The following is a 21,354-nucleotide window of genomic DNA, read 5'->3' as shown; positions in this document are numbered from 1 at the left end:
TTGCGGACGCGCCCCGGGCCGGGCCGGAAGCGGCGCTGCCCGCCGGGCAACATGTCCGCGCGCCGCCCGTTCCGCTCCTGCGCCTGCTTCTGCTCCCACAACGTCTTCGTGCGGCGCTACGGGCTGCACGTCCGGTACCGGGACGAGCGGCAGCTCCGCCGCGACTACGGGCGGGTAACGGCGGGGCGGGCGGGCGGCCCGGCGGCGGGGCAGGCCCGGCCGCGCGGTGACCGGGCGGGTGTGTTTGCAGGCGCTGCGGGAGCGGGGCTGCCGGAGCCAGGAGCAGCTGGCGGCCGTGCTGCGGGAGGTGAGGGCAGCGCCGGCCTGCCCTGGCCTGCAGGGCGCGCAGGCACGAGTGGCTGCGGGAGGCAGCGGGCCCGGGGGCGGCTGGAGCCCCGGCAGGGCTGGGCCCGGCAGGGCTGGAGCCCCGGCAGGGCTGGGCCCGGGAGCGGCTGGAGCCCCGGCAGGGCTGGGCCCCGGCAGGGCTGGGCCCCGCTCCCTGTCGCCGCGGCCGGGCCAGCCGGGGCCGGGCAGAGCCTGCAGGGAAAGCAGCGGGACGCGGGGCCGGACACTCGGTGTGTGCTCCAGCGCCCCGGGAGCAAATGACTCGGCTCCCTTTGGGAACGCCTGGCGCTGCTCCCCAGCTGGGGTTTGTCAGCTGGCTCTTCGCATCTTGTCTTTCCTCGTCCTGTCTTTCCTCAGTTCCTCCTGAAGGGTCCCAGGTTATCCCGGGAACTGCCCCCGGACCTTCCTGAGGGAGGAATCTGCCTTTCTCCCCAGGCCAGGGACAGGCCTGTCACACAACCCGATCCAGTTCCACCTGACACCTTATAATTAAACATTTTAATACTTCCTTAACAGGATATTATAAGTAGTGTAGTCCAGAATTTATGACTAGAGTGGCACAGGATTGCTACAAGCAGAATCAGTGAATACAGAATTTATAATACAATTTATGATTTCTAGATCCTTATCTATAATTACCTACATCCTAACTTAACTTCCTCATCACCTGCACCCTCTGCAGATCAGGTCAGACTTGCTGTATCAATATAACTATCATCATGTACACTCAAAAATCATATAAAATAATATAAAATCATATAAATGGTGAGCTGCTTGCTCACAGAGAGTGGCTGCTTGCCTTATCAATGGGTATTAATTATGCTAACCACTTCACCAGGGGCCGGGAGCAGGGGTTACTGCTCACACCCTCCTTCCTGTTTATTTACTAAAGAATGTTATAAACTAACCTCCTGGAGGGTTATTAACTAGGAAGACCTGCCTGAGTCAGCTGCTACTACAGCTCTTTGCTCTGAAATGACAGGTTATCCTGTCCCCACAACAGTCAGCAGTGACCCCTTCATGACAAGCCCTGTCTCCCTCCCAGCAAATGCCTCTATTTGGGACAGTGCTTATAATCATTAGAACATAAGCCAGACTCTTGGAGCATAGGCTGGTGATTCATGAGGTGTCAGAATGCCTGCAAGGGCTGAAACCTCCCAGCTCCACTTGCTGGAGCACCCCTGGAAAGACTTCAGTTGTTGATTTTAAGCCATCCATAACGAGATGTGTCTCACATCCCCCTGAGGAACGTGGCTTTTCAGGTATTTATTGGATTTGACTACAGAAAAAAACAAAGGCTCTGTCTCCCAGAGGTACCCAGAACAAAAAGAACTGGTCTAAACCAGTGAGCAAGTTCCTGACCTTGTTTGAGGGATCCCTTTTGGACTGTCTAACCATACGCTCTGCTGTTTACTTGCAGGTGGAGGCAGAAGTGGAGAGAAGGAAGCAGCTGAGCCGGCAGGCGGTGGAACGCAGAGCCATCATCTCCAAGTGCTACAGGCAGAGGCACCCAGAAGTCTACGTGCTGCAGGTAGACAGCAGCTCTGGGGGCTGTTCTGCACCCACGGGGTTGCCCAGCAGTCTCCTTTGGCAGCAGGAAGCCCTCTTACTGGGAGTGCTCCCAGTGCTAGAGTTGGGCTGGATGAAAAGGTTTAGGTTGGACGCGAGGAGAAAATTCTTCACTGTGAGGGTGGTGAGACCCTGGCCCAGGTTGCCCAGAGAAGCTGAGGCTGCCCCATCCCTGGAAGTGTTGAAGGGCAGGTTGGATGGGGCTTGGAGCAACCTGGGCTGGTGGGAGGGGTCCCTGCCATGAAACTGGATGATCTTTAAGGCCCCTTCCAACCCAAACCATGCCATGAAAACCAAATTTAAAAACTCAATTAAGACCCAAGTGTAGCATATTCCAACTGAATGAAAAGCCTTGGCAGTGCAGCATATTCTCCATCAGCTGATGGGGGCGGGAGGTGGCTACTGGTCTGTGGACACCCCACCCCAAACACGGGGTAGCCCATGTTGCTGTGGGCCCCTCTGCATTTCCTCGTTTTCAGCTTTGAACTTTCCTCACCGACCTGAGACTTCCCAGCTGGATAATCAGCACAGACCAGCAGTGACAGACACACTGGGCTTCACACACATGTGGGCTTCACACACATCTCCTGCCCCGTGATCCTTCAGTAGCAGGTTCTGCTCTGTCTGTCCTGCTGTCCTGTCTCATCTGTGCGGGGAAGGGCTCCCAGCACAGTCACTCCGTGGTGCTGAGGCCAAAACAAGGTGCTAAATCTGCTAGGAAAGACTTTGCACTCACCTGTTAGGAGTCCAGGAGGTGAGCCTGGCTAAGGATAAATCTGGCCAGTTATACTTGGAAACCCATGTGTGCAGCAACTTTACCCAAACCACCAGGAAACCCACCAGTAACATTCTGCACTTCCTGCCGTGGAATAACCCGAGCGTGACTCCCAGCCTTGCTCCACAGACTCTACATGTTTTTCCTTAGCTGCCTGGAGGTCCATTTTCCTCTTGGGCTGTAGGAGACTGTGCAGGCTAATTGTGCTTCTCTCGATTTCTGTCATCCCTGGGTGCCAGGATTCATTCCTGGCCCCAGATTTTCTAGCCATCGTGAGGTACTGCACGTCGCCCGCTGCTCACCTCGGCGGCCTCCTGCCCTACATCCAGGCCTTCTCAGGTAAAGGAAACAACACCTCAGCCACCAAGATCTCCCTGTGTGATGCTGCAGCTTCAGGTTTTCAAAGCCCTGTCTTTCACAACTCAGAGTGGATACCCAGCTGAGACAAAAAGCGTGTTGTTTTCTGCTGCTTTCTCCCTGGTCTCTGGAGTGGCAGTGTTGTGCAGCAGGTGTGCTCTGGATGAGATCCTGTCTTCTTCTTCTCCAATCCCAGTCTGCTGATGTCTCATCAGAGGCTCTGGCTGCAGCAGGGCTGGGGTTTTGGTTGTCCCACAGCCTCCTGGAAGCGCCTGCTGAAGGAACACTGTTAGCCTGGGGAGCTTGGTTTTCTCTCCCCAAGCGCTTTACCATTTCAGACAATCCTTGCTGGTTAGTCTGAGCTGAAGTACTTTCAGTCTAGATTTCAGTCTTTTAAAAAGAGATCTGGGTTTTAAGCTTCCTCAGAGGCATCTGTGAAGCTTTCTCCCTACCAGAAATGCTGACAAAACATAGAGGGGAGGCTGCAAAGTTGCCTCCTTGTCTCAAGACAAAAAGCCAGCCACAAACATTGTGTTTGTGCAGGGCTCCTGGGTTTGTCCAGGGCAGGGTTTCCAGACACAGCCTTTTCATTCTGGCTTTATCTCAGCTTCCACATTCTCCATGCAGAGCTCCCCTTACACAGACCCTTAGGGCTCCACCCTGACAGGCAGCTCCAAGGGCCTGGTCTTCCCAGAAGGTTGGCACTGGATGAGTGAACCTCCTGTCCCCTAAATGACCCTGAGTCTCCATCTTCCCAGAGGCTGTATCTGGGCCACCTGTGATGAGCTGTTGACTCAACCACCCTCCTTCTGGACCCTCAAAATAATCTCCTTGGCACATTCAGCAGGCCTTTAACCCAGTGCCAGCTCTCCTGACTGGATGGGGAAGCCTGGAAACAAGGGGTCAACGTGAAAAACAACAAATATATCCCAGAGCTGATCCCAGGGAATGGTTCCCAGCCCTTTAAGCAGCCTGAGGACAGAATGCAGCACGTGGGCCCTGAGCTCTCAGTGACTCCAGCACAGTGCAGCCAGGCAGCACCCCAGCCAGGAACACTCTTACCTGTGATTTTCCCCAGCAAACAGGATCTCCCTTCTCTCAACAGATAAGAGGATCTATCGGCTCCCGGTGTTCACAGAGGAGTTCTGCCAAGCCCTTGTCGAGGAGCTGGAGAACTTTGAGCAGTCAGACATGCCTAAAGGCAGGCCCAACACTATGAATAAGTATGGGGTAGGATTCACCAGCTCGTGCTTCTTTTTTTTTTTTTTTGGGGGGGGCAATGTTCAGAAACAGACTCTTTACTTCCTTGCTTCACACACCCTTTTCCTTCCAAAACGCCTGTGACTGCAGCACAGTGCAGTCAGTACAGCCCCCTCGAAGTAAAAGGGTTGAGGGAATGTGTGACATGGATGAAAGGATGGGGGAAGCAGGGAAAGGAGATGGGAGCTGGTATCTCAAGGCTCAGAGCACCTTGGATTTAAGAAATACACATTTAAATCCAGGAGTCAGTTTTTAAAGAACACTCACCTTTGCATCTTGCTCTTTTTCCCATCACTTTCCACCTTGATCCTCCTTCCATGGCCTGTAGCTGGAGCATTTGCTCTTCAGTTCTTGATCTGAGCAAGAAGCAGGGTTGGAGGAGGAGGCAGCTCTGATGAAGCTGTGGCTGGTCAGCTCTTCCCGTGTCCTCTCTTTGAGACAGGTGTTGCTAAATGAGCTTGGGATGGATGAGACATTCATCACCCCCCTGCGTGAGAAATACCTGCGGCCCATCACGGCCCTGCTCTACCCTGACCTGGGGGGCTCTGCTCTGGACAGCCACAAGGCCTTTGTTGTCAAGTACTCACTGCATGAAGATCTGGATCTGAGCTCTCACTATGACAACTCAGAAGTCACCTTGAACGTTTCCCTGGGAAAAGACTTCACAGAAGGCAACTTGTACTTTGGGGATTTCAGACAGGTATGGAGCATATTCCTAATCTGGGCCCCCATTGTCTTCCCCATTGTCACCCCCTATTCCCCCATTTCAAGGCATTAGCTGTGCTCTGAAGAACAGCTATTCACTTCTGACAGTCAAACCTGCTCTGCCCCTTCCCCCTTTTTAAAAATACCTTGGTTGTACAGGAGCACATTACCAGTATTCCAGCTAATTGCAGCTAATTCAAAGAGGGCAGAAGCCACTTTTGTAGTAGAAGCTGGAGTGACACCAACCAGCCCATCTTTCCCCAGCTGCAATAACGAGCAGGGAGGTGCTGAGAGAGAGAGAAGTTAATTGATTTCAGATGAGACTTAAACCTGTTTACTGGCAAAAGAGAGGTAAAGCACCCTTGGGCTGGTGAAATGGTTGGGTTTTTTTGAAACTGTCTTTAAATTCCCTCTGGGCCTGGCACTGAGAACATCTCACTTGCAAACACTTGTTCTAAAGCTGTCAAGCTGCTTTTTAGAGGTGCTGTGAATCCTCCCTGTGCTGCTCACAGGGTGCTGTGGGTGCAGAGGTGACAAGTCTCAACCATCTGAGCACTGTTCTGGTCTGGGCTTCAGGGTGTAACGCTGCACCCACCTCCCTTTGTTCCAGGATCCAACCCCTGTGCCCAAGTACCTGGAGATTGAGCACGTGGCAGCCCAGGGGCTGTTGCACCGAGGAGGGCAGATCCATGGGGCCCTTCCCATTGCCTCTGGGGAACGCTGGAACCTCATTGTTTGGATGAGATCATCAGTCATCCGCAACCAGCTCTGCCCCATGTGCAACAAGAAGCCTGAGCTGGTGGAAGCAGAGGGCTTTGGAGATGGCTTCACTGAAACCCTCGAGGACGACGTGCCAGGGACTGTTAATCTCTGTTCCTTGTGGTAGCAGAGGGCAGGGCCTGGTTTCTGCAAACCAAGTTGCCTAAATCTCCTTTGTGACTGCAGTGGTGGGCTCTCTGATGGATGGGCAAGTGACAGAAGAAGTTGCTGTTTCCTGGGCTGACACCCTGGCTGGAGAACTGTTTGGAAGGTGTAGGAAGCCTGTAAAGGCTCTGTGAATATTTCCAGGTGTCCAGGGAGAACACCCAGAGCTGCCTGGCTGGTGTGGAGGCCTCTGTGCCAGTGGCAGCAGCTCCCGCCGGGAATGGTGCAATAAAGGCCTGTGCTGCCCACTGCTCTGCCTTCACAGGGACTGCTGTGCCTGCAGGGGAAGGGGACAGCTTGTTGTTGGGTGACCTGAGGGACCTGCTCAACGCTGAGATGCAGGTGATTGGCAGCAGGCTGCTGGGAACAGCATGGGATTGCTGCCACGGGAAGTTTGCCCAACCCAGGCTCTGGGAAATCCATTGGGGCAATACAAGGCGAGCTGGTCCCACTGGGGGCTGGGAGGATCTCTCAAGGCCTCCATGAGTTCTTTGGAGCAAAAATTGCTCTGTCAAAGACCGTGAGCCTTATTAAGAAAGTAGAAAGACAGAGCCCTGGGACCCACCTGTGCTGCAGCAGAACTTTCCAGAGAAAAACTTTCCTTTTAGTTAAGCCCAGGTGAAGATGTCAGAGAGCACTTTCAGCCTGGGAGCAGCAGCCAGTGGGGGCTTCATGAATCACAGAATCACACAATCCTAGGGGTTGGAAGGGACCTCGAAAGATCATCCAGTCCAACCCCCCTGTCAGAGCAGGGTCACCCAGAGCACATCACACAGGAACGTGTCCAGGCGGGTGTTGAATGGAGACCCCACAGCCTCTCTGGGCAGCCTGTCCCAGGGCTCTGTCACCCTCAGGCAGCCGGAGGGTGCGGGGCTCCCCTGCCCCAGCTGTCCCTCATTGCTAATTACCAAGCCAGTTAGAGCAGACCTGGCTCCTCGCTCAGCTTCCCTCTGCGGAAGGTGCTTGCTGGGGATGCGAGGTGGGGCCGAGGAGCTGCTGCCATCCCGGGAGGGAACCGGCCCTCGTGTTTCTGAGGAGCTGCTGGCGCGGAGAACGCTCCTCAGATCTTCAGCAGAAAAGGTCAGTGCTTCCCGTCTGCGCCTTAAGTAGGCTGAAAAAATTAGGGGCGATTCGTCGTGTCCTCCCTTCCCCCCCACCCCGCCAACAACGGGGGCTGGGCGGGCCCGGGGACCCCGGAACCAAAGAGCGCGGCTCAGCTGCCGGCCGGGAGGGCCCGGGGCACGGAACGGGGGGAGGCAGCAGCGCGGAGCGGCCGCTCGGTGGGTCCGGGGGGTCCTGCCCTCCCGGTGCGGCGGTGGGTCCGGGGGGTCCTGCCCCCCCCGGTGCGGCGGGGCCGGCGGCTGGGGACGTGCGGGGCGGCTGCGCACCTGGTGCGGGGCTGTTAAAGGGCCAGCACCCCGCAGGCTGCCCTTGGGGCGAGAGCCCAGGGGTGCGGGGCCCGGGCCGTGGGGCGCGGCCAGCCCGGGGTGCAGCCCCGAGGGGTGCGGGGCTCGGCTGCCGGGCGCGTGGCGGTGGAGGAAGCTGGTTTGGGTTGCTTTTTGGTTTTTTTTTTTTCCCGACTGAAGTTTCTGTTTGGAAATGGCCCCAAGGTCTGGTTCCCGGGGAGCACAGGCCGCCGCTCGGAACATCCCGGTGCTCAACGCGCGGCTCCTGAGACGCGGGGCTGGAAGGGGCCGGGAGCGCGTTTCCCTCATCCCGCCCTGCCGGGTTGTTTTGAAGCTATCGAGGCATTTATCCCGCATTTATCCCGCCCCTCCCCGGCTCGGGCTGACGGACGGGGATGCCGGCCCGGCGCGTGATCTGTTTCCTTAAAGCAGATAGGAATGTTAAACATTCCTTCCTCCCCTGCCCGTGCGGCTCCCGCGGCTCGGCCGAAAAACGGGGGTCTCGGGCCCCTCGGCCCTGCCCACGGCGGGGGGGGCTCAGCCCGATGTGCTCCGAGTTGTCACATCTAGGGACAGCCGGGAGCAGCACCCCAGGGCTCCGTGTGCCCCGCGATGGGCAGCTCGGCCGGACGGGGTTGGACCAGGAGCAGGTTGTCCAGGGCTGGTTGGCTCAGGGTTGGGTGGGAGGGTTTTGGGGCTCCCCCCGCAGCACTGATGTACCCCCTCCCTGCAGGGGCTGCCCCAGCATGGCCCACAGCCAGGCCCGGAAGCGATCGAGAAGCAGGAGCAAAAGCCATTCTCGGAGCAGACGGGAGAGGAAGGAGAAGAAAAGGAGGCAGAGCAGCAAGGACTCACCGCAGGGCAGCAGCTCTCCTCCCAGGAAGGAGACCTCTGGGTCACACCGACACAAGTCGAGCTCAGCAGCAGGTAGGGAAGGTGGGGAAAGGCCCAGGGCCCTGTGCTGGCACCACATTTTCCTGGGGTGGGTTCAGAGGTTGGGCCTAAGTGGGAGAAGAGGGTCCCTGCTTTTAGCTAAATGGGTGTCTGTCACCTCCCTGTGCACTTTTTAGTCTTGTTCTGCCAGGCATGGGGCCCTGTGGCCCCTCTGTGCTGGTCTGGCAGTGTGACACTGTCCTCTGTTAAAGGGGTTGGCACAGAGGGGTCTTGTGTCCCAGCACTTGGGGGCTTCAGGCAAGAGAAACCAGGCTGGGGGGGGTGACCAGCATCCCTGGTTCCATGGGGAGCTGCTCCCCTCAACCTCTTCTGATGTATTGCAGAGAAGAAGAAGGAAGGAAAAGACGGAAAGAAGAGGAAGGCAAGTACCTCTTCATCTGAGACACAGTCTTCATCCACCTCCTCCTCATCTTCCTCTTCCTCCAGCTCCTCTTCTGATGACTCCAGTGACAGTGACTCCAAAACAAAGAAGAGCCGACACAGCAAAAAAAAGCGAGTGAAACAGAAGGACAAGAAGAAGAAGAGGAGAATAAAGAAGAAATCGAAAAAGAAGTCAAAGGAAAGGGCTAAGGAGGAGAAGGCCAAGGAAGAGGTGATGCCTGGACCCTCACTGGAGCAGTGGCAGAAGGAGTCACTGGTGGACTCTGGACCAGGTAGGGGTGGCGTCTCCCTCCTGCTGGAGCTGGGGCACACGGGTGTGGTGCTGGGGGGACACTTGTCACCCGTGCTGGGACCCCAGGAGGGAAGCAGGGCTTGGTACAGCAGGGAGCTCCAGGCTCTCCTCCCTCCTTCCCAGCCTCGAGCCACACCAAGGAAACACAAGCAGCCACACTCAGAGATTCATTTCTGAAGTATTTAGATGTAGCTTAGAGATGTGAGCAAAGATGCCAAGTGGGAGGAGAGGGTCAGCAGGAACAGGACGTGAAGTGTCCCTTTGTGTGGGTCACCCCTAAAGCCCGGGTGTCACCAGGACACTGGTGTGGCAGGTGTGTGTGCTCCTGTGGGCAGGGTGCTGCAGCCCTGGGCCAGGGGCCACCCCCACCAGCTCTGACCCCCCAACCCTTTCCAGTTTTGACAGATGAACAAAAGTCCCGAATCCAGGCCATGAAGCCCATGACAAAGGAGGAATGGGACGCGAGGCAGAGCGTGATCAGGAGAGTCGTGGATCCTGAAACAGGGAGAACCAGGTATGATCCCTAGGGAAAAAGGGAGGTGGGTTTGTCCATCCCCATCCCTCCTGAGCTGCTCCCTCACAGCTCCACTCCTCTCATACCTGTGGTGGAACTTACCTGGAAGGTGACACGTTTTGACATCAAATCATCGAATTGTGCTGGGGCTCCATGCAAGGGGCACTGAGCTGCATCCCAGCCAGGAGCTGTAGGATGCAGATGCCAGAGCACCCTGCTGCCCCAGGCAGAAGGGTTGCTCCTTGTGCTGTCAAGGATTCAGCTGCTTCCCATTCAATGGGAATCTACAACCAGGAGCCAGAGGGGTGACTGCCACCACCCTCTGCCTCACGCACTTGTGTTTTCAGCTCCGAAGCACCTGGCCCTGGTTGGCACCCAGGTGCACCTGAGGAGGGAGGAGGTGTGCCCCTGGGGGTTACAGACAACACTCATCCCAAAATTCATTTAGCTGCCAAATAGAAATGACCCAGTTTTTAATAAACTGCATCTTTTCAGCAAACAGAAAACATCATGCTGAAGAGAATTGGGTATGACAAGTCTAGTCTTAAAATAGAAGGCAGCCTGTGGGGCTCAGGGAGGTGGGGAGCAGGGGTTGGTTCCCCGTAAGGCATCTAACGAAGACAATTAAATTTCTGTTTGTGTTTGGAGGTGTAAGCCACCTCTGACACTGCTTGGAATTTGCTCAACAAGATACTCCCAGGTCTGGCTGAATTTCAGGCCCAAACTGGCTCCCATTTCTCAATGGCTCTGCAGTTTTCTGGGGCAGCCAAGACCAGACCTGAACTCTCTGCAAAAAAAAATAAATAAATGAGGTTTTGCAGGGGCTGCTGCTGTTGACAGCAAAGCCCCTGCTGATGGTGGGGTGGCAGGAGATGCTTTTATTAGGAGTGTTCCCTCCTGTGTGGAAACAACTGACTCCACAAGCAGCAACCAGTGCCCACAGCCTGGGGCAGGGCCCCTGCAGGGGGGTGCTGATGCCTCAGGGGGCAGCAGACCTGTCCTTGCTGCAGGATGATGACATGAATCCCACAAGAGCCAGGGAAGAGCCTGCTGTGCTATTTAACCTTGTTAGGGCCAAGAATAAGTCAGTTAATACAACATCAGGGGTAGGTAGTCACTGGCCATGCCTAGAGGTACATCAGCCCAGCCCCTGGGTCCGGGGCACGTGCTGCTGCGAGGGAGCTGGGGGCTGTGGGGCTGAGCTGGGGCACAGCAGCAGTTTTTGGGGGTGGGGGTCACCACCTTCTGTGGCTGAGGACAGCCTGGCTAGCAGGAACCTGCCTGTGGCCCTCACAGCTCCTGGCACTGTGTTTGTCTTCCAGGCTTATTAAGGGAGATGGAGAAATACTAGAAGAGATCGTCAGCAAGGAGAGACACAAGGAGATTAACAAGGTACTGAGGACTTGCCACCAGCCTGAGCTGCTGGGGGGAGGGGTGGGTATTGTCTTGCCTCCCTAGGGACCTCACCAACTCGACCAGGGCGAACCAAGCCCTGGCAGCTCCACAGGACCCCTGTGGGTGGGTGCTGGTGGTTCCTCCTCCTCGGGCAGGCAGTGCTGAGTGCCCACGTCCCTCCCTTTGCAGCAAGCCACGCGTGGGGACGGGCTGGCCTTCCAGGTGAGGACTGGGATGCTGCAGTGAGCACGGGGGCACCAGCCCAGCTGGGAGCCTCTGTTTCTGGACTGTGCAGACAGCACCACACCAGGATGCTTCCCCAGGGGCAGTTTCCAGCCACTCTGTAAGTTACTGAGAAGGAGAGAGATGTTAATGCTTCTATCTCCCAGTAAACAGCTTCTCCTCTCCCTTTGTTGACTGGGGCCAGCGTGGCTGTCATGCACTTGGACCTGCTTGCCCTCATGTCCCTTTTGAGGCTGGAGGAGCTGAGCAGAACCCAGGGGATGGGCTCGCTGGTACTGAGCACCCTGAGGTGCTGCTGCCCCTCAGCTCTGGGCTTCGGTGGGCAGGAGCCAAAGCTGTGGCCATGAAAACAGGGGTGAGGGGGGCAAGAGAGTGCTGCAAAATACACACCTGGCACCTTTTCCCTTCAGGGGCTGCTCTTGGCTTTTTCCTTGCTGGATCTTTGTGCCCCGTGCTCACCCTGTGCTGCAGGCCCTTTGCACTCACACACTGAGGAGCAGCTGCAGCTCTCCTCCCTGCCTTCATGTCCACCCTTCCCTGTCGCCCAGGGGGGCAGCCTTTCTGCAGCTCCAGCTCAGGGGGTGGTGCTACGGGAGCAGTGCCCTGGCACACCGTGCTGGGCCGTGGGCAGAAGTGGGCTCTGCCTGCCTGTCCCTGCATGCAACACATGTCCCTTCCCCGCAGCACAGGCCCTGTGGCCACTGAGAGGCAAACAGCTGGCCTTTCCCCACTGCTAAGTCCATAAACCCACCATCTGTAAAGACAAAAAAGGGACAAATGGGTTAAAGGACAAATGGGAGTGATCTGCACAGAGGGTTTCCACATCCTGTCCATGGCTGTAACCCCATTAAACTGGTGCCTGCTCACCTCTTGGGCTCTGTGACTTTGTTCCTAGAGTCTCCCAAAAAAACCCAACCAAACCAACAACCACCACCACCAAAGCAGACAGAGAAGAGCCTTCCCATTTCTTTAATCTGTGTAAGTCACAATGATACTGTACAGAAAGCACACCCAGGCATTGGAACGATGCACTAACAGCAAGGAGGAGAAGGAAGTTGTACAGAAGGTTTGTCACACGCGGGTGCTGTGCGCGCAGGGAGGGCCCCGCGCGCGGCTGCCGCCCCTCCAGCAAGGTTTTATAAATAAAATGTAACGAATGTTGTCAGAATATAAAATTGACAGTCGAGGGTATCAAGAGGCAGAGAGGGTGCTGAGGAAGGGACCGTAAGGCTTCTAGAACTAAGAGGAGATGCAGCAGACGTGGCAGTACCTGAAGAAGGGGCTGCTACAGCAAGCACGGCGGCTGCTGGGCGGGGTGTGTGAGTAACCCTTTGGCTGGTCACTGCTCTCGCCTCACCTGTCGGACACTGTAAACGTTTTTGGTATCAGAATTTCACCCCATCTGACTGAGGGATCGAGCAAACCCAGGAGAACGACTCAGAGGGAACATGTGGGCTCCTCCTCTTTTTTTTAAAAAGACTTTAAAGGGACAGCGTCAGGTAGAAAGTCTGGCCCGAGAGCGTGGCAATACAAAAAGCTGCTGTTTATAAAAAATCTGAGCTCTGCAGCAGTTTGATTCCCGTGGAAATGATTAAAAAAAAAAAAACCAAAACAACACACCAACCAAACAAGCAGCAGCCTGAGGCAGCCTGTGCAGCACGGGCTGTGTTGTGGCAGCATGCAAGGACAGGCCGTGGGCAGCGGGAGCAGCGCCGCTGTCACCCGTCACACCCATGGCTGCTCAGGCAGTGCCCAGGGACAGGGGTACAAGAAACTTCCATGTTCTTTCATTTTGAAGCAAACAAGTTATTTGTACCAAAGATAAATTAGGTCTGTAACCTGACAGTGCCCCTTTAGGAAGGTTGGGATACACATTCATCTTTCCCTCAACTGCATCCAAACGGATCCTCTTCTGCAGACGTGGAAAGGCATCGGGTCACATGCATTGCTCTCCAAAACAGCTCAGAACAAACAGGTTATAAACACAGAGTTAAACTATTGCTATTCGTTTTTGAGTGAGTAGCATGTTGATCTTTGCTTCAGATAGATGAGTGCCAGATGGGGGCGGCTGAGGATAGATTGATGCAGACTATGATGGACTGAATTGGTGGAGGAAAAAAAAAAACAACAAACGACACAACTTATTGGCATATTTCCTGGTAACTACACCCACCTCATCTGGTATTATTGCAGCAATAAAGGTCCTGCTCTACAATTGCTCCTCCGTGTTGGATCCGTGCAATGGCAACAGATGGGGGGCCAGGGAAAGGACCCAGCAAAGTTGCAAGAAGCTCAACAAAGGATGAGGACAGAGGAGCTGTGATTGTCAGTCTAACGGGTTAGTAGCTGTTTAAAAGTGATGGAGAGGTGAGTATAATATTGCACTTCTGCATTCATTGACAGTTACATTAAACTTGGTCCATAAAATAATTGCTTTGTACATAATGCCTGAAACAAAAAGCTACATTTTTTAAATATTAATAAACCCTGAAGGTTCCAGTCCCTCCAGACTTTTTTTTTTTCCCTCTACATAAATAAATAACTTTCAGTTTTATATATCCACTTTGTATGTTGAACATTTACATTTGCCTCTGTTTTACACTATCTACACATAAGAAAATGTGAACATCTCATCAGCATTGGAAAATGTACAGATCATGCCTTGGTGGTGGATGTGGAGGAAAGTTGACTTTTGCAAAGGCCATATCCAAATTTGCAGAAAATACTTTGTGATTTGGTTTGGTGACTTCACAGGACGGATCGTGGCTTGGCTTCCTACTCAGATGGCATCTGATAGAACATTCAGCTAGCAAAAAGCAGGGAGGATTCACATTGTAAAGTCAGCTCAGGATGTACATTCAGAGAGAGCTGAGCTGAGCCAGCAGAAAGGGAAGTCAGTTCTCGGTAACAAAAGTCATCAGATACATTCTGTAACTGATTGATTATCCAAGAGAAGTGGTTACACACTTTGCAGTCAGGCTGCAAGACGTGGGAGATGCACTGGGGGGCGGGCGGGCAGTGGGTCTGAGCGCTTCCAGCCCAGCACTGTCCCTCCTCTGCCCCTGCTTCGACCTCCAGCGCCAGGAATATGAGATCTACCTCGGATGTCTGATGAGTTAGGTTTGCCTACCCTGGCCCAGAGCAGTGTTCACAGTGCTGTGTGTCTCAGTGCGGCCCGTCCTGCACTTCATATTGAAACAGGTAACAAAATGAAGCAGCCAGTCTAAAAAATTCGTTATAAATAAGATCCTCATTAAGTAGAAAGTGATATAAAGACAGGAAAGTGCAGAGGGGGGAAAGCAGGGTTACACAGAGTAGGGGAGGTTGGTAGGACTAGAAAATCTCCACGTGAAGAGGCCAACTAGAGGCTGTAGATGGGTCTCCCGGGGGATGCCCCTCCATCCCGGGAGGTGTGTGCAAGGAGGGAACTGGCTGAGCCGGCAGGGCCAGGACTCTGGACCAGCCCTCGCTCCAGGCACTGGCTGTTCCAGGCTGCTGCAGCGCCACCTCCCCTGCCACACCTCCTGGTGTCCCCAGGGACACACCAGCAGGTCCCCCTGCCACACACCCAGCCCCACTGCGCTCCAGCAGCCCACAAACCATCATCTCAGGCACGTCCACTGAGAAACACACCAGGGAAATTAAGATATGGCCTTTTCTTAAGCTTGCCTGACAGCGTTGGCACACTTCCTTACAGTCTCCTTACTGCTGGAAAAAACTTCTGCACAGATTTTTGTTTGATTTTTAAATATATACATATACATATCTATATGTGTGTGTGCATATGTATATGCATATATGTCTAGATATACACACACACCCTGGCTTAGCAATAGTTCATTGTCATGCACTACAAATAGTTTAGGTGTAGCTACATGAGATGGTAACAGGTTTCCATTCTAAAAATCATCAGTGCAAAAAACAATGAGGTTTTACAGTTCAGTAACTACAGGTAAAAGAAGCGAGTCTAGTTCCCATGAAAGCTGCTACTGAACTTGGAGAGAACCTGGGAAGAAGAAAACGTCTCAGAGGTGGGTGTTGAGAGAGTCAGACCCTGCATTTGGATGAGAAGAACTGCAATGCAATCTAGCTGCTGAGTGCCTTCAGCTGCTTCCAAATATACAGTGGTTACTTTTGGAAATAATATATATAGAGAGCAAGAATATATGGAGACTTTAACAGCAAATTAAGTGTCTGAGGTTTGTCACAGCTCAGAATAGCTTGTATTCCTCTTTTAATAGGTCAATGCATTAAGTTCCATCGGCTTCTAAAAGGTCTCTTTTAAAAAAATAACAGTAGTAACAATAAGGACCCCACTTCCTTGGGCACGAACCTGCTGACGTTCTGCCTCTACCAACAGCATCGTCACAACTTCATGCTTTGCCTGCACCGACTCCTGGAGGAAATGGCTGAAGGTGAAGCTCTCGGAGCAGGTAAAGCTCTGGGCTGCTCTGCCCGGCCCACGACCAACCCCTGGGTCAGGGGAACACCCCCCTGAGAGCCCCAAACCCACCCCGGCACCCACCGAGCACCTCAGGCTGACTCCTGGGACCACCCAGAACAAGGTCCCCAGCCTCACCCCCTGCTCCCGTGGCTCTGAGGACAGCTCGGCCCGGTGCAGCGATGGCTAACAAGGCGAGGAGGCACGTATTTACAGTCACTAAACCTGGATAAGAGGAGGAGGCAGGAGAGAGCGCCATCTTGACCTGGACACTTCCCCCCCCCGTCATTTCCAGCTGTTCGTTGGGCTCGTGCTGCACAAACCTGACGCTCCCGCTTGCAAGGCCTGCACGTCCTCGTGTGGGAAACATCCCCTCTCTTCCCACCACACCACGATGTTATTAAGAGTAGCACCATATTTACCCTTCCAGCCCGTCAACGCTGGCCTCGTCCCTCTTTCCTTTCGTCTTCTCCTCCGGCGGCTGCAGCCCACAGGCTCTGGGCTGGCTACTTCTGCCCCAAGAGGCCGGCCTCCAGCCGGGCGGCCGCGCCGCGGCCCCAGCACCCCGTGGCGATGCTCATGCTCCTCTGGCTGCGCTCCCGGTCCCGCTCCTTGTCGCTGTCGGACTGGCTCTGGGTGCGCTCGGGGCGGTGGCCGGCGCCGGTGGCGGCGGGCTGGGAGGAGATGGTCCTCAGCAGGTGGTTCCTCTTGCGCAGGAACTCGGCCTGGCTGGGCAGCCCGAAGCTGCCCTTGCGCAGCGACATGCGTGCCGTGTTCTTGGCGGGGCGCGAGCGGTGGTTGTACTCCAGCTGGGCCAGGTGGGCTGCATACCCCTCCGTGATGAACTGCAGGGCGAGAGGATGAGGGCAGGTGTTAGGGGGATGGGGCACATTTCCCTGTGCCAGGCTCTCTGGGGTGGAACCACTTTGGCAGGTGTGATGGGTCTTGGTGTGTGGGAGAGTCCCTGTCCTCTTGGCTAACGTGAGCTCGGCCACCTTAAGATGACCAAATTCCCACTGCCCTCCCCGGGGGAGGCCTTTGGCAGCACTTCCAGGGCTAGGACAGGCTGGATCCTACCTGACACTGGCTCTGCAGCTTCTTGGTGGGTCGGCCAACGATGTAGATGTGGGTGGGTGGGAGGCTGATGGAGCTGTACACAGAGATGTCCTTGGTAGATCCATATGCCGCATGGATCCTCATGTGGAGCTGCGGGGAGAGAGCACAACACAGGGTCAGAACACACGGGCACCCTGTGCTGCTCAACAGGCAGGGCTTTTTTTTTTTTAAAAAATAGCATTTGTGAGAATCTCAGGTCAATAACTTCTGTAAATTCCCAGCTGGATTTACACCCCACTGTGCACAGTGCTAATTAACAGGGCTGGGGATGTTTACAGGCCAGATCAAGAGGAGGAACAGCAATCCCACAGCAGATCTCTGCTTGCTGCTCCACCCCCCGAGGTCTGGGGGGGCAGGGACACTGCACACTTTGCTGCCTGCTTGTCCCAGGGGAGGAGAAGCAGTTCTCAACTCCCCTGCAGAAACCATTAATAATAATCACAGATCACAGAGTTGGAAGAGACCTCTAGAGATCACCAGTCCAACCCCCCTGCTAAAGCAGGATTGCCTAGACCACCTCACACAGGACTGCATCCAGGTGGGTTTTGAGTATCTCCAGAGAAGACTCCACAAGCCCCCTGGGCAGCCTGTCCCAGAGCTTTGTCACCCTCACAGTGAAGAACTTTTTCCTCATGTTCAGATGGAACCTCCTGTGTATGGTGAATTATATACAAATATATAAATAGGGACCCATGCTCCTCAGTTGGTAATTGCTTCCCTACCAGCAAAGTTCCAAACTGGACTCGACAGCAGATGAACATGCCTGAGTCCAGGGTCCCAGTGACAGTTCACAAAGGGGTTGGAGAAGCTGAGCTGGACACAGTCCCACTGCAGGAAGCCTTCCCCCTGAGCCATGCTGCTGCACCAGTGCTGCTCTTTGACTCTGCTGGGCAGAGAAGGGACAGGCAGCAAAATGTGCTGCTCTTCAGGGATTTGTCTGCCTCCTTTCCAAGCAGCTTCTGGCCAACCCTTTCCTTAGTGGGCTGAAGAAGGAGCTGGGATGCTGGTGGCACCACAGACTGGTCGACTTTGCCCCCAGCTGTGGGCAGGCCAGGGAGAGGCAAAGGAAATCTCTGCTCTTGGTCACAAAACTTGTTAGGACACTGGGAGCTCCTTCATTTGCCAGACAGAGAAAACCTTGTTTTCTCTGGAGCTTTTCTGAGACTCTGGGCTGAGCAATGCCAAGACCTCCCTGGGGCCAAATTCCTGGGAAGGAGCTCTGTGGAGTCTCTCCTGAAGGCTGTGAGGTGCAAGGCCATTCTGCAGCAGCTCCATGCCCTCTCAGACCTCCCACGGGCAGCCAGAAAGCCACCAAACAGGTAAAAGAAGAGCACGTGTGGGGAAGGGAGGCACTGCTGCCCCTGATCCATTAGGCATTTGGTGCTGGAAGAACCAGTGAGGAAATGGAGCGGAGCAGAGATGACACAACTGAACAGCACAGACACTTCTGTAGAGCGATAAAAGGATGAAAATAAAATGAAGAGATTAATCTTCCACCACAGGTCACATCGCTGCCAACAGCCTGGTGCTGCCAGGGACAATGGGACGAGGAGCAATCTAAGCCCCAGCTCTGCTGATGTTTGACAGCCCCAGGCTTACGTCTGCGATGAGGGATTTCAGGAAGTTGGCCTTGTGCCGCAGCGGGTCGTGGACCAGCCCGTCGCAGAAGGAGACGATGCCGTGGGGGAAGTTGTGCTGTGCTAACCACGCCACCACCCTCTGCTTCTGCATGTCGGGGCGGCCTGTGACATAGATAATGAGGTAGCCAAGGTCTTGCCAGTGCCTAGAAGGAAAGACAGAGGTCAACAGGTTGCAGACCTACAGCAATGAACGGGGTCAACCAGACCGATTGTCCCCAGACCCTCCAGCTGACCTGACGACGTCGACGGCTCCGGCGCGGACTTTGGGGTCGCTGCCCATGATGGACACGCTAGCGGCAAAGGAGCCATCGATGCTGAACACCACAAACTCTGTCCCCTTGGGCAGGACTGTGATGTAGCTGTCTGCATACGTGTGGTCGCCCCTGGAAGGGAGGCAGGTGTTTACAGACTTACAAATATAGAGGTTCTTTCAGGAGGTTCTTTTAGAAGGTTTCACCGAGTCCTTCCACACATCTCAAGCCCAAAGCAGCTCCCAAATCCAGCCCAAAGGCTCTAAACAGCAACCTCAGCCTCAGTTACAGCAGTGACGGACAGTGAATGAGGGCCTCTGGGTTCCAGTGGGGATGAAAACAGTGCTCTGGAGCCCTGGCACCAGTGACTCAAAAAAATACTCCCAGAAAATCGTTGCTGGGTTCATCACTGAGAAGATGCTCCTCTTGCCCCTTTTCCAGAGGTCACCACCAGCAGCTGGAGATGAGCTAGAGCCTCTGTGCTCTGAATTATCATGAGTACAAAGTTCCGTGCCTCAAGGACAAGTTTATGGTCTTTAAATCATGCTCAGTTGTGCAGTTTTGCAGATGACCACGAGGCCATGCACCTGTGCTGCAGAAGGGCTGCTCCTGCAACGGGAGCTCAGGTACCATCCTGCTGATGATGCAGGAGTCAGAATAAAACATGGATTTTCCTCTTAGAGCACAGGTGGCTGTGTCCCTCCTGCTGGCAAACCAGGCTCTGCACCCACCCAACAATCAGAGCTGCCCTGCAAGGAGAGACCATATTCTGCAGTCATCGAGGTCCTCTTGCAAACCAAGCCCTGGCACCCCAAGGTACCTCACCTGACCACCATCTTGACGGGGTACACGCCAATGCCCAGGCGCCGGTTCTCAGGGATGACATAAGAAATCCTGCCACTGCTGTTGCTGATCTCTGTGTCAAAGTAAACCCACTCTCCTGAGGGTGGCTGGGTCATGATGTGAATGTCCACCTGGGATGACAGCAAGGCTAGGTCAACAGCAGCATTAAAGACAGTGATGAGTAGAACAGGCCAAGCTCAGGGACATTTCAACCAAGCCCCTCTGGATGGCAGTGGGGCTGGGCCCTGCTTCCACCCACTTCACAGATCTGAGCTGAGAAGCACCCCAACATCAGGATGCTGGAATGAAACTCAGCCTTGATGCTGTAGACCTCCATGATGAATGATGTTCCTGGTAGGAGGCACCACACATCTTAGTATGGAAACCAGGCCAAGACAGAAAGGTATCAAGCCCCGTTAGGGACCGAGGGACCACCAACCAGCATGGCCCCTGTTGCCCCATGGTGTACAGCCCCCACACAGTACCTTTTCTCCTGTCAGTGTGACCATATCTAAGGGACCGTACATAAACCTTCCAGTTAAGGTCTGGGGCCCATCTTCATTAGCAATGGTGTCGTTGATCCTGTGGTTGGCTGTGACATTCTGCACAAACCAAGAAGGAAAGGACAAATTAAAGAAGGAACAAGTTTGGAAGGATGGACAGCCTTGCAGGGGAATGCCAAATATAAGAGGACAACCTGAGCACGGGTTTCTCTGTGCCATTCCCTGCTCTCCTCCACCCACAGCTCTCAGCTTTAGGAAAGACTCTGACCCATGGCAGAGGTGAGACTCTGAGCCCTGCACTGATGGGGTGGGTTGGAGCACACATGCCTGAAGAGCCAATTTCAGTGGAAGTTTGTATGTGCAGTTCTGATCCTGTCTATTAACTCCTACACTTTGGATTGGAGAGGCAACCCAAGCAGCTGCCAGAGAAACCTGCTGACATTGCTCCAGCTCCAGCAGAGAATTGCCCTCTTGCAGGAATCAGAGATGTTTCCTGGAAGCAAAGGGCATTTATGGAGCAGGGAACTTGCACTGTTGGGACTTTGAAAGATGCTCAGACCCTTTTCCTCACCCACAGCCAACACCTTCTGTTATTTTTCACAGTCTCAAGGCCAAGAGGAGACCTTGCTGGTGCAGATCTCCTTCGCAGCTACAAGAGCAGGATATAATACACCAGCAGTGCTACATGATCCTCTTGTCTCTGCCATGGCCAGACATGGCCATGCCCACACTGGCTGCCTTCAATGCTGTCCTTGCAGTCCAACTCAAACCATCAGACCCCACTCTACCCAACAGCACATCCCCAAAATGACCCTTACCCGGAGCTTCACGTGTGTCCTCTTGCGGAGCCACTTCTCGCGGGGCTTAGAAGGGGTGAAGACAGACACCTCCTTCCCATCCAGCTCCAAAACACTCGAGTTCTCATGCCTCATCACCTGCAGGAGGACAGATCCCACTGAGACATCACCACTTGCACGGTGACCCATCTCCTCCTGCCCACACTGTTTGCATCTCCCGAGCCAGAACCAAATCAGGGCAACTAGCAAAGCCTGATGGATGCTGATCCTTCAGCTCCTTTCTTACTGCTATTTAAACACGTTTCAGACTGCTCTTGCCCCATGGCTTTTGCTCCTCTCACTGGTTTGACCCCACTGGAGGCACACAGGGGTCTGGCTTGGCCATATGTGAGGCAGAGCCCAGGGTGCCTGTCCAGCCTAACCTGATCTCCCAGGATGACAGAGCTCCAGGACTCTGTGCTGGTGGGATGTCACCACACTAGTGCAAGGATCAGAGGAGGGGAGCAAGGTCATGCCCACCAGCCAGCCTTTGGGGCCAGTTCCTGCCTGTGACCAGGGCATGGGCAGGGATGGAGAAGCAGGAACCTGCAGAGAGGAGAGTCATAGCCTACCTAGATTGCTCCTCAGCTCTAGAAGGTAAAAG

The 21,354-nt window shown here is 54.6% G+C and overlaps 3 protein-coding genes across 16 annotated transcripts in view; 2 read left to right on the top strand and 1 right to left on the bottom strand.

Moving 5' to 3' along the window:
• OGFOD2 (2-oxoglutarate and iron dependent oxygenase domain containing 2) lies at positions 1-6,197 on the top strand. Of its 3 annotated transcripts, XM_051634171.1 has the most exons (7): positions 17-174; positions 251-307; positions 1,766-1,876; positions 2,929-3,028; positions 4,152-4,276; positions 4,749-5,006; positions 5,622-6,197. In XM_051634171.1, the coding sequence occupies exons 1-7, from the start codon at positions 52-54 to the stop codon at positions 5,895-5,897; spliced, it is 1,050 nt and encodes a 349-aa protein (XP_051490131.1). In that variant the 5' UTR covers positions 17-51; the 3' UTR covers positions 5,898-6,197. The 3 variants fall into 3 exon arrangements, with proteins under 3 accessions (XP_051490132.1, XP_051490131.1, XP_051490133.1); XM_051634172.1 differs by lacking the exon at positions 251-307 and having other exon boundaries at positions 1-174; XM_051634173.1 differs by lacking the exons at positions 17-174; positions 251-307; positions 1,766-1,876; positions 2,929-3,028 and adding an exon at positions 3,092-3,198.
• A 728-nt stretch (positions 6,198-6,925) lies between these two features.
• Positions 6,926-11,986, top strand: ARL6IP4 (ADP ribosylation factor like GTPase 6 interacting protein 4). Of its 5 annotated transcripts, XR_007891045.1 has the most exons (7): positions 7,506-7,991; positions 8,075-8,268; positions 8,722-8,948; positions 9,365-9,482; positions 10,805-10,874; positions 11,067-11,220; positions 11,531-11,986. XR_007891045.1 is itself a non-coding variant. In XM_051634193.1 (6 exons), the coding sequence occupies exons 2-6, from the start codon at positions 8,088-8,090 to the stop codon at positions 11,121-11,123; spliced, it is 756 nt and encodes a 251-aa protein (XP_051490153.1). In that variant the 5' UTR covers positions 6,926-7,015; positions 8,075-8,087; the 3' UTR covers positions 11,124-11,986. The 5 variants fall into 5 exon arrangements, 4 of the variants coding, with proteins under 4 accessions (XP_051490153.1, XP_051490152.1, XP_051490149.1 ...); XM_051634193.1 differs by lacking the exon at positions 7,506-7,991 and adding an exon at positions 6,926-7,015 and having other exon boundaries at positions 8,619-8,948; positions 11,067-11,986; XM_051634192.1 differs by lacking the exon at positions 7,506-7,991 and adding an exon at positions 7,188-7,215 and having other exon boundaries at positions 8,619-8,948; positions 11,067-11,986.
• Positions 11,987-12,066: 80 nt separating this feature from the next.
• The window catches only part of PITPNM2 (phosphatidylinositol transfer protein membrane associated 2), a 132,054-nt gene continuing 122,766 nt past the window's right edge, over positions 12,067-21,354 (bottom strand). For all 8 annotated transcript variants that reach the window (XM_051634139.1, XM_051634140.1, XM_051634142.1 and 5 more), the window contains 7 exons: positions 20,733-20,849; positions 19,897-20,013; positions 19,394-19,542; positions 18,551-18,700; positions 18,277-18,460; positions 16,639-16,767; positions 12,067-16,406 (listed from right to left, as the gene is read on the bottom strand). In XM_051634139.1, the coding sequence (XP_051490099.1) occupies positions 16,068-16,406; positions 16,639-16,767; positions 18,277-18,460; positions 18,551-18,700; positions 19,394-19,542; positions 19,897-20,013; positions 20,733-20,849 (1,185 nt within the window). In that variant the 3' untranslated portion in view covers positions 12,067-16,067. The remainder of the gene's footprint in view (positions 16,407-16,638; positions 16,768-18,276; positions 18,461-18,550; positions 18,701-19,393; positions 19,543-19,896; positions 20,014-20,732; positions 20,850-21,354) is intronic.

Source organism: Apus apus, chromosome 16, assembly GCF_020740795.1.
Source record: "Apus apus isolate bApuApu2 chromosome 16, bApuApu2.pri.cur, whole genome shotgun sequence".
In the NCBI taxonomy this organism is placed as follows: domain Eukaryota; kingdom Metazoa; phylum Chordata; class Aves; order Apodiformes; family Apodidae; genus Apus; species Apus apus.
Note: the sequence above shows the minus strand (reverse complement) of the source record. Positions and strands in the feature narration are given on the sequence as shown.